The sequence below is a fragment of the Microtus ochrogaster genome, linkage group LG5, assembly GCF_000317375.1.
Source record: "Microtus ochrogaster isolate Prairie Vole_2 linkage group LG5, MicOch1.0, whole genome shotgun sequence".
NCBI lineage: Eukaryota > Metazoa > Chordata > Mammalia > Rodentia > Cricetidae > Microtus > Microtus ochrogaster.
In genome coordinates this window covers 5302986-5315612 of record NC_022031.1, presented here as the reverse complement: position 1 = coordinate 5315612, position 12627 = coordinate 5302986, and the positions used below count along the sequence as shown (strand labels likewise).

At 33.7% G+C, this 12627-nt stretch overlaps 1 protein-coding gene across 8 annotated transcripts in view; it reads right to left on the bottom strand.

Moving 5' to 3' along the window:
- The window catches only part of Ralyl (RALY RNA binding protein like), a 781615-nt gene that overhangs the window by 136325 nt on the left and 632663 nt on the right, over positions 1-12627 (bottom strand). For all 8 annotated transcript variants that reach the window (XM_005361821.2, XM_005361822.2, XM_026786636.1 and 5 more), the window contains one exon: positions 3864-3896. In XM_005361821.2, the coding sequence (XP_005361878.1) occupies positions 3864-3896 (33 nt within the window). The remainder of the gene's footprint in view (positions 1-3863; positions 3897-12627) is intronic.

Here is a 12627-nt window from a genome sequence, read left to right as displayed (position 1 = left end):
CTTCTCAACTCTTAAATGATTAGCACACATTTGTACAATTCTACCTTTACATTTTTCTGATCCTTAATGAAAACTGGAAATCAAAATAATTTTCCACTGTCTGTATTTCTATTATAAAAGTTGAAAATGATAATATATGCTTTGCATACAACTGATATATTTGTTCAGGGTTTGTCTTCATCTCTTTATGTCACTGTTTTAAATTTTCTCAGCTGTATTTTTTGGAGACTATCCATATCATAAGCAGCCAATAAAAAAGTCTTGCTGATTTCATTCTTTGGGAACCTCTCTTCCATTACTCACTATTATCACTGTCCTTCTATAATATTCAGACACTTGGATTTTATCATTTAGAATTACTATGATTCAGTAAAACTTACTTCTTTGGGAAAGACTTATGACTTCATTGATCATTTCACAAAATGTTAATAGAAATTGGTATTCATTTCTTGTTCACTCTTTGTCAAATATTGTCTTAATAATATGAGGGAGACGTAATGATCATAACCATATTGATTATAGATTACCATAAGCTGAAAAACAGATTCACGAATAGCTAACCAGTTTTCGAGGTTAGTTATCTACGAAATGCCAATATGGCACTCAGATCAAGGAAATCTATTCACAGCATTGTGACCTGTAAAACACAGATCCAATAGTGTCATGATGTATAATACCTGTAGACTAAGGTTGTCTATGAAACTTGGAACAGTATAAAAATTCTTGAACTCAATAAGAATTTCAAGGTTTAACAGAGTTCTTATAACAGCTGAAGTATACTGAATATCTAAATTCAGTATCAAGATTGCAAATAGTTAGGGACCATTTTGCAAGGAGCATCTCCAAGTGTCAACAGTCACAGTGTTTGGCACCTGAGGAAAATGTATGGATTTTCCAGAAAGATCATTCTATGCCTACAGTGTGAACCTCAAACTTCATGTACCAAGATTGACGCTTCCTCTTACATTTGTGTTACATTAGAAGAGCATGGAAAGGTTTTTTAAAGGCAAGACTATGTTTAAATAAGTTTTTTCTTAGACCTGTAGAAAACCATTTTGTTCTTATTGTTCTAAAAGCAAAGTTGACTTTTGTTTTCTCCATTTCTTTTCTACAATCACTATTTATTTAATGTCTTACAAAGCAAAGCATCGGAAAACCAAGTTTAACTAATTTTTCTGAAATTTAATATTTCAAAAATGTTTTAAAAAACAGTTACTTATCTTGCAAAGAAAGTGAGATAAGTAATAATGTTAATATGTTTTTATCTAAAGTCATATCTACATATGAGTAATAATATGAATTTATATTATTTCCATATTATGTGTGTGTGTATATATATATATATATATATATATATATATGTATCTTTTATTTATTTATTTATTTTGGCTTCTACATGTGACTCAAAGAAGTTGCAATGACACCTGACTGAGTGTTTAAGCAAACTGGTCATATACCCTGAAGAACTGTCAGAAAAGTTGACATTTTTAAACAATTCTTATGAGTCAAGAATAGTTCTCAGTGTTTAATTCAAAATATCTTGTTTAATCTCCAGTTTTTATATGAAAGCTTGATGCATGAGGCTTTAAGAAATTGTCTAAATGAATGCAGCAGCTATTACAGACAATGAAAGCCAAGGATACTTTTATGAATACATATTGACAGATGCTTTTATATATTGATGGATGATGGACAAAAACATGCAATATTTAGAATGCTTTTAAGCTAACATAATTCACATGGGTTTTATTGAAAGCAAAGTAACATTTTGAAATGTAACATACTGAAAGCAAATGTAACATTGCTTCCCATGTTTCAATTAATATATGAACTGTACAGATGCATTTATTTATTTCATTGTGTGATTAAGTATTAATTCATAAATCAAACATATGTTTTTCAAAGTTCCTGGTGTCTGCTGAGTTCATAAGTATTTTTTGTTCATAAGAGGTTATTAAACAGAGGAAAGAGAAAGATACATCTATACTTTAGGGAAATATTATTAAAAATAAATATCTCATAGGGAAATGGAGACATTCATCTGTAAATAACAATATGCCGTCAGAAGAAATCTTTTGTTTTTAAAAGGTATGCAGAAACCATCAATACATTGTTAGTGTCATGCCAATATTCCCAACTTGAGTATTTCCTTATTTTTACATTGTGCTTATTTTGAGTAGTTTAGTCTCCTTGCTGAAATGTTGAGCACTAAAGTCTTGATAAACTTAAAACAAAGACTACTTAGAATCAGCCTTTGTTTAAGAACAGTATACAGTGAAAAAGAGGGATCCATCTAAAGTAATGAGAACAGAAAAGGCTGCAAAGAAACATTATTAAGTGAGGCATGAAGCAAAGCTATTTCATCACTCTTGACTAGAGGGCAGAAAAGTATGAATTCAAATGAGATTTCTTTGGGGTTAGAGATTTTAACAATAGGGGTGATGATCAAAGCAGGACAAAAGTATTCTGTCATGATTTTTCATCATCAGACCAATTCAAACTTCCATTTTTCATGAAATTCTCCATTAAAACCATATGTTTCATATTCACCTTCCTTAATAATTATTGTGATTTTCAAGTGGTGAAAGACACACTGAAAAGCACTGATGAGTGAAAGAGAATTGGTAACCACATTGTTCAGTAGATAATAGGAATACTCTACAATTGTGAACAGAGTGATAAAAATAGTTGATCTGAGTATTTTGAAGGCTATCCTCATTACATGAGAATGATCAGTTAGCATACAAGCTGCAGAGTAAGAATTTTCTTCTAATAAAATATGACATAACACTAGTTTTCAGCCTTTTAATACATTCACCACAATGCTGATCATGTGAAGTTCTTTCATAGGATATTTGTATATAACAGTAAATGGTTATTTAACACATCAGACAAAATAAACATGATTCATTTTTAGTACTAACAATCTGGGAATGGTATATGCTTTTGTTTGCCAACATTATATTATTATTGGGACATACAGCATCACTAAAACAATATCTCACCAGAGGGTAAGTATTACCTTTTATTTATCTGCCTTAGGACTTCTCATCTCTGTAAGTCACAGAGGCTGGGGATGTGAGTGAGAAAATGAAAGCCCAGTATACAGAAGTTGTGAAGAATATAGAGAGAACCTCAGAATGGGGAAGGAGAAACATTGAGTAGAACAGATTTCAAAGAAATAGTACATAATGGGTAGAAAGAATAAGAATGTCAAATCTCTAGTTTAGAGGAATTTTCAAAATCAGTCTGAGTTGCTCTTTCATGGATGATCAAAATACTCATTATAACTAACTGTAGGGGTTTGGAAGAAAATGGCCCCTATATGGAGTGGCAATATTAGGAGTTGCGTTTTTGGAATAGGTATGGCATTGTTGGAGGAATTTTGTCACTGTGGTGATGAGCTTTCAGGTCTCCTTTGCTCAGGCTGCATTCAGTGTGATGCACAGTTGCTCCTGTTGCCCGTGGAACAAGATGTTCCTTCTCAAGCACCATGTATGCCCATATGCCATCCTCCATGATGATAATAAACTAAACCTCTGAAACTGTAAGCCAGCCCCAATTAATTTTTTCCTTTATAAGTGTTGTATTGGTCATGGTGTCCCTTCGTAATAATAGAAATCCCAACTAAGACACTTGGACAACTTCATAGGAGACGGAAGGCTCATTATTCATCAGTTAGCTGAATGTATGATGTCACAAAATGTCAGGATTGTTCCATATGGAAAAAGTTATTTTTTTTTTGGTGAAGTGACAAATTATGACTGTTAATATGATACTAGGGGAATAGAAATGTCATTTATGCAGTCCCTTTTAATTTAAACTAAAATAACAATAATTAAAATATTTAGATGTGTACTTACCCAACAGACAGGAATGGCTCCTTTGATTCAAGCCTATAAAATATGAAAACTTTATTTTAATATAATAGTTAGCTATATATTCAAACTTTGATTTTATATGGATTTGGTAAAATATTGTACTGCTTGGACAGAAATGTGTGTACAGCAGAAAAATTATATGCATATATACACACATATATGCCTAATATTTATTATATAGTACATGTTATAATATGTGCTATATATTATATGTGTTATATATATGCATATGTGTGTATGTATATGCCTATTATAGCAAAGCTACATGTTATTGTCCTAGTTGGATTTGACGCAGTTAAGTAAAGTCAAAGCCTCAGAGTGGGAATACAGCTTTTATAGACAGTATTACAATGAGAGTTAGAGTCTAATTCTTAGGTGTACTCCATATCCAGTTATGTTAATAGTGACCATTTGATTCTAGATGTTTTAATATAGCTACATTTAGTTGTAAGAGTAGAGATATCTATAGTGCATTTTCTTGGATATTTGCTGGGTGATTGATTCTCCGGGGATATACTCTGCAGTGACAAGGGAGGAGAAGTGTCACACTCAATCATCGAGAAAGAATAGTGTTATGTCATAGATTAGGGTCCTTACTCCCAGTATCTGCCTGTTTCCTGTTTCTGCAAAAAGTCCAAATGTGGTATCTAATATGGAAAGGCTGTTTGGATGTGACATCTCCAGAAATCTACTTTAAAGGCCTTTGCAGCTCACTTTTCTAATGATAAAAAGGTACAGAACTGATTCTAGTTAATTTTCTGATTCCACATGATATCTCCACATTCTTTATAACAAGTCAGTTTTTAGGCAATTCTGAAGCAATACTCGAGATTTAAGACAGGTGTGTATTTTTCTTATATATTTCTTATGCAATTATGGGCCAAATTAGGCCAATATTGATAAGTTTTAACTAAATACAGACATTTCATGTTTAAATGCTTGAAAGCTAGTGAACAACCACTGGTGTCATTACTCAGGAGCCTTCCATTTCTTTTTCTTTTCGTTTCTTTTTTTTTTTTTTTTTGAGACAAGGTCCATCATTGGCAGAGAACTTAATGAGAAGACTAGACTGGCAGGTCAACAAACTTCAGGATCATTTTTGTGCACAGGAACACACTGAAGAGTTGAAGCAAAGACTATGTGTTCACAGTTTTACAGCACTTTCTTCAGTATTTTTTTTTTTTTGGTTTTTCGAGACAGGGTTTCTCTGTGGCTTTGGAGCCTGTCCTGGAACTAGCTCTGTAGACCAGGCTGGTCTCGAACTCACAGAGATCCGCCTGCCTCTGCCTCCCGAGTGCTGGGATTAAAGGCGTGCGCCACCAACGCTCGGCTTTCTTCAGTATTTTATAGAAAAGTATTTCTATGTATACTTTTTATTTACTCATGCTATGTAATAATCTCTCTAGAACGAAATGGAAACAACTTTTTTAAAGAAATATGAATGCTACTTTGAATATATAGCAAGATTTCTCCCTGACTTAGAAATTCATAGTAATTTGATTTTTTTTTGTATATTAGCATTTCAGCTTCTGTCCTAGTGACAATTTCTTCTAAGGTACCACTTTCATATTACCAAATCTCTTAAAATTTTTCATGACCACTGAATGATAACTGAATCTTCTAGTGCTTCTCAAGCACGCACCCACCGTGCCTCAGGTGTCATCATCTTCCCCAACCCTCTTCCTACTAAACAATATACTCAAGGTTAGAGTTTACTTGTTGCCCAGACAAGCACACTTCATGTTTTTTTTTTTTTTGGTACTTTTGATATTCTAGTTTTCTAGTAAAATTCATTTACAATCTCTTCCCTGATCAATAATGAGTAAAACTTATCTCAACATAACTTATTTTAGCACTTATATTTCTGCGTTTGTAATACCAACAGTTATCACTGGCACACAGTCATGGAGATTTCAGCTGAGAGGTGCTGTAGGAAAATCCTACAGCCAGTAGCCTACAAGTTACCTGCCCGCTGGGACATAGCCTCCTATACTATTTATGCCCTGTAAAGTATGCCTCTGATCTCTTTTCCAGGTGTGGGATTTGGTTTCTGCTTTCGGTTCCAGCCGAGAATTCTGATTTGTGAGTCAACCTCTAAGTAAATAATCATCTATTATTCTCAATTCTGAGCTAGTGTGGGATTTCTTTTAAGCATCCTTCTTCATCTGGCACCCAATGTGGGATACATACATTTCAACTTGTGTGTGTGTGTGTGTGTGTGTGTGTGTGTATGAATATACAAAGTTGGTTGGTTTTGGAGTTGGCAATGGCTGTGTCCTTCTCTCCATCCAGGCATGTTGTTAAAAGAAAAATTCAGAGTTTCTGTCTTAAGTCAAGAGCCATCTGGTATGGGACAGAAAGAAAAAAGAATTTAGAAAAAAAATTACTTCTCTTTATATCTTTTTTGTCTCTATCACACCTTTCATTGAATATATATGCCTCTGTATCTATATATAAATAATGTTTAAGTTTTCCACAATGAACAATGATTTTTCCTGCAGTAATCTTTGAAGTTTCCAGGAAGAAGATGGAGCCCCACAACAATAACTCCTCCTGGTTGATATGACATCATGATGCTGATAGTGCTACTATAAGACCTGTTTTTGGGTACCAGCTCCTCAAGATGGTTCCAACTTTGTGCACTTTTTTTTTACAACATCCTGGCCAGAACTCCAAATAAGAACCTCAGAAAAATTTTACCAAATACTCAGAGACTATTTGCAATTATACAAGACAGTAATCTTGGAACTTAACCATCATTTTACTTTCAGAGGATCCCATAGGGGGAAAAAACATCACCCCCATGATAGCTGGAAGTAATTCTAGAAGATGATGTTCCCTCTGCCAACAAAGTTTATCCTCAGGATTAGGGGTATCATTTAGGGAATGATTATAATTGGTATAGGGTTGGGGGCTGGAGGGGGAAATTTTGTAGGCTCATGGATCTCTTTTAAAAAATAAAGGAAAAATTGGATGTGATAATAGATTAGTGTAACCTTACTCACATTAATAATAATAGTGAGTAATAGAGTGAATATTTGTGAGCCATTATTTATAGACAATTTACATTGGTATAGATTCTTGTATACTGATACCAACTTAATTATATTGAATATGTTCCTATTTTCATCCACCATATTTGTATATCTAGGCAAAGTTATTTTGTCATATCATATGCATGCATGCTTTTACCTCTGCTTAAAACATTTTTGTATATTGAAATAATTTTAGGATATATTTATCATATTTCAATGTCTATTTCTACCTCTGATCAAGATAGTTATATACTGTTTATATTTTTGAGGTCATTGTCCTCATTTGTTGCACAGTTGTTACTATATAATATTCTAATATGAAGTCTTAGTCTTTAAGTTATATAGGTATTAAGAATTATAGATCAATAGTCATCTATGTTTGTTATACTTATAGTTAGATTAAGCAGGTTCTTTACATACATAGAGATTGTATTCTGCATATACAGGTAATCTTCAACCACTTCAAAGAGCTCTAGAATATGGCATTTAAATAACTTTAGGGTTCTGTTGAAGTGAGACATGATTGCTTCTGTCAGTACTGATCTATTCCCCAGAGATTGTTGAGCACCAAAGACACTCCACTTGGAGCTTATTTTCTTCTTGGCAAAATTGGCTTTTGGACAAGGAACTGCCCAAGCCTCAACCACTGACAAGGTACATGGAATCCGGAAATGTATAAGCAGGACTGTCAAATCTTTCCAAGACAGGGTAAGATGTTTTAAAAAATTTCCTGCCTCTGAAAATGGCCTGTCAGTTACTGTAGGCCCTATCCAAAGTTGGTTACTTCAGCAATGGAAATGAGACTTTGGGTGATTGCCTAGGTTGCCAATTGTCTCTGTCATTTGTTGCACATTTTTGAAGTTGCTTGACTGCACTTCCTGCTTACTTAAGTAATATTATTTCCCTTGTCAGATCTTCAATGGGGTTGAAGACTAAATAGTTGTAGTTACTTTTCTCTCATGACTTGGCCAAGTTATATTTTATATAAGACTTAAACTCATGTGATAGGATAACTATTGAATATATTTGCTCTTATTGTGTATAATTTTGCAATAGGCTTAGAACTCTCTTATTTAAACAAGAGGGGGAGGTGCTGTAGGAAAGTCCTATAGCCAGTAGCCTTCAAGTTACCTGCCCACTGGGACTTGGCCTCTTATACTGTTTTTGCCCATGTAAAGCATGTATCCACTCTCTTCTGGCTGTAGAATTTAGTTTCTGTTTCTGTTCCAGCAGAGGATTCTGATTTGTGAGTCTACCCCTAAATAAATAACCATCTATTATTCTCAATTCTGAGATGAGATTTATTTTAAGCATCCTTCTACAGAGAAAAGAGACTGGTTGCAGTTTAAAGCTCATCTTTCTGTGTTAATATGGTCTATGAACCAAACAGGAAAGATGATATTGGCTATTAGTTATGCTAAGTCTTAGAGGTTATGATTCATATGCATAGAGGGTACAATGAAGATTTCTAAGCATCTTCATGGAAAAGCAGAACAAGAAATTGTAAGAAGAAATGGACCTAAGCAGTGTAACACACCTCCTAAATGACAGCACTGCCAAAGAATGTCACAACAGTCCATGATGAATGGTTCTCTGTTTGATACTACATATTCAATTTAGGCTCATAATTTTGATTCAATGTCTCCAGTCTTGCTTTGTCAGAAATACTGTCCATGCTCATGGTGCCCAATTATATGGTATATACCTTTAAGAATTTAAGGTGCAACTGTGAAAATAGAAAATTGTTTGCTTAGAGTAGCTTACACAATTTCTAGCACTCTCTGGATGCTGTAGGAGGAGACTGCTTGTTAGGTTCCTGGTTGCCCAGACCCAAATAATCACACAGAAACTATATTAATTACAACACTGTTTGGCCAACAGTTCAGTCATATTTCTAGCTAGCTCTTAAATTAACCTTTTTCTAATATTTTGTATTTTACCATGAGGTTCATGGTTTGTTACCTCTTACTTCTTGGGAAACAACATGATGTCTGCCTCCTTTGGCAGCTACATGGCCTCTCCTTGACTCCACCTACTGTCTTTTTATATCTCTTCTAGTATGGCTTTACTCTGCTAAGTCATAGGCCCAAAAAGTTTAAGTCATTAACCAATAAAAGCAATACATATACAGAAGGACATTCCACATCAGGATGCTAAAGAGAGACCACTGACACTGAACACAAACTACCAAAGTGTATAATAATATCATTTTAGTTCTGAAGATTGAAGAAACAATACAAATGAAAAAAAAACCTATGAGAAACATCACTTCAGAGAAAAATCGTTTCTCAGTTTAGTGCTTAGGAATAGGTGATTGATTACATTGTGATATGCCCAGAGAGAACCTGTCTATGAGATTTTATAAAGTAATTGTTTTGTGTTGAAAGAGTTTGATTTTATCCTTCCTAAGATTCAGTTTCCACAAGAAGGTGGTGAATTTAATAATACTTTATTCAGGCCCATGGGAATTTAGAAATACAATAAAAGAAAAGCGCCATCGCCTTTAGAAGAAAAGACTGGGCAAGTGTAAAGAACTAAAGTAGAGCACAGAATTAAGATCAATAAGGAGGGAGCTGGAGAGATGGCTCAGTGGTTAAGAGCATTGCCTGCTCTTCCAAAGGTCCTGAGTTCAATTCCCGGCAACCACATGGTGGCTCACAACCATCTGTAATGAGGTCTGGTGCCCTCTTCTGGCCTGCAGGCATACACACAGACAGAACATTGTATAACAAATAAATAAATAAATAAATAAATATTTGAAAACAAATTTAAAAAAAAAGATCAATAAGGAGAATTAAAGAGATTAAAACTATATTAACCACAAACAAATTCATATTTAATAGAAATAGTCATCTTTAAAATACTTCGTAATTGCTTACTTATTTTAAGTTTCTAATATTCTGTGAAGTAATTCTTATTATTGATATGAAGATGCATAAAAGCCTATAAATATCTTTTCAAAATCACACAGCAAATACATTGTTGAGAGTTGAATTCAGGAGTTCTCTCCATAAAGTTTCCACTTCCAGTCCTGTGATGTACTACCCTGAATTTCTACTTCATTCTACCTTAATAACTATAGCACCATTGCATCTTCTAGATCAATGTTCATGTTCTCTGTTGAGAAACCACAATTTTCATGTCTCTTTGTTTAACTTCTGATTCTAAGATTTCTGTCCCTGTTATTGTTTGCTTTCAGTGTGTGACCATGGGCACCTACCAAACATTTGCTAAGATCCACCTATACAACCTCATTACAATGATCAGAGCACTTTCTGAAAATCATAGTGAAGGGAGAAATGCGCTATCCTTAAATATATTTATTAACAAGTACCAGTGTGATAGCAAAGTTTCTGCTAAGACTGTACCCTCCTCAAAAGTGTGAAGTCACTGTATTCAAGTACCCATAGTTGGGCCATTATTCATTCCTTTTTCTGATTTAGGATGTTATCTTGTTTCCCAGACTGTCCTTGAAATCTTCATTCTCCTGGCTTCAGCTTCCTCAATGTAGGAATAACAAGCATGCACCATCTTATCTAATGTATTATTTAGCAAAGAATCATAGGAATGGTTTGCTAGTAAACTTTCACACCTTTGCCAGCTTCTGACCTTTTTATTTACTTATATAACAAAGGTCAAAGTCCTGAAATACATGAGTTCACTCAAAATCTATATCCAGTGTAACTTTTTGTTCTTAAATCTTTTACTATTTCTGTGTACATGGTTTGTGCATCAGTCACAATTATCCAATTTCTTATTGTCTGATGGTATTTTGATTTCTCACACTCTTAAGTTTTACTTCTTATTGTGTTTTTATAGAAACAATTTGAAACACTTTTGAAAAATTATAGCTAAAATATTTTATAAGCACTTAAAATTATAAAATGTGTACTACAATAGTGAAAAATGCTTTTTATAGTGACAGAATCTTATAGTTTACATACCAAGTACTGTTCACTAGTATCTGATCCATTCCCTTTAGTAGTGAAATATGAAGCCGAAAACACATTTAATATGAACATGGTAAACACCTGTAGGACACAGGTTTAAGAAGCCATTTATTAATTTTAGTCTGACTATGTGACTTTGGCAAACTAAGGAACTTTTCTTTGTGGTTCAGTTGTCTCATCCACAAAATGAAAATAATGGTGAACCCAGCTTTCAGGACTAAATAAATTAAAATCAGATCAATAAGTACATGCTGTAAACCTAGACAACTGTAGGAGTCATTCCAAAATCTATATAATACTTCCATCTACTCTTTGTTCCTCTATGAAGATGAAAGTAATACAATTGCCATATTAGCATATCTTCAGTCAAACTGACCTCAGAAGTTAGATAGTCCAGGACACACTGAGTTATATTTTAGATGATTGCTTATTAGTTATGGCCTAATTTAATGTGCTAAAAATAATTTTAAGGATGAAAAGTTGTTTGATTTTTAAACTCTAGCTTATGTATTATTATCAATTTTTGTGTTCTATCTGTAAACACAGAACATATTCTTTATGCCAAGGCACTGCTTTAAACAAGCTTTTTCTTGTAAATGATGAAACATGAACAAACAATTCTCTTACAAAAAAAATGAACACCTAAAAAGTGATGTTTTAAATCTCTTCTATCTGATGTCTTTCATGTATTAAACTATAACACCCTTTTGTCAATCAGCTTAGACACTGCTTTACTGACAAAGAAATTTTCAAAAAGAGAAGTTGCTCTTGTCTACAGAAAAAGTATTAGTGGGTTACTGTGGTTGAATTAGTTGAGAAGTGCTAGTAGTTAAAATCTGTGTTTAATCATTTGAGACAAACAAACAAAAACAAAATTGTCTCAAGATCCTGTGGTGTCTATTCAGGACTTTCATTCCAGGATATAACCATTTTGGAAGAACTAAAGATTCCTTAGGAAAACAAAACAAAATAAAACAAAAAATTCCTTAAAGTCTAGCATGGTGTAAAATAAGCACTGACTTCCTTAGCTCTGCCCAGACACTGGTGTTCATCTTGTCAGCTGGTATCTTTATTTGAATGAAAACCCAAAATACTACAGTACCAAAGCGTGGTACAGACACTCATGGTTGATTCTTGTACCAACCACATCATTTTTCTAGTTGTGACAACCTGCAAGGACATAGTGATAAAATGGATTGTAGGGATCATTCCTTGTTTAGTCATGTCCTGTCAACAACACTGAGAAGTTGTTGGTAAAGGAAGGCTCTGGGTCAGACTGTAAGCAGATCCCTTGGGAAGCTGTGAATAAGAACTGCCATCTCCCAAAGAGCTGACATGCTCTAAAGCTGGCAGGTCAAAGAAGCTCTAATTTTCTTGTCAGTTCTGATTAATTGATGATGGCTGCTGGGAACAATGTGCTGACAAGAACTCTAAAACCTTCTTAGGTCTGAGAATGTAAGAGGGCTATAATTAACCTATGTCTGTTGAAGCACTAAGGAAGAAAAAGAATGATGTCTAAATATGTATTTATGCAGGTTGTATTGATAGCAAACACAAAATTTTACTCAGGTTTACAAAAGGATGGAAATGTTCAAATTCTTTAGAATAACGAATTTATAAAACCTGTTCCAATGTGAAAATAATAATACACATTACTTAGTATCTTTTGTGATATAAGAACAATTTTGAATATGGAAAAATGCATATTTAATCCTTAAAACCTTCTTGTGTGCAAAATTGTCATCATTAACATGTTTAGTT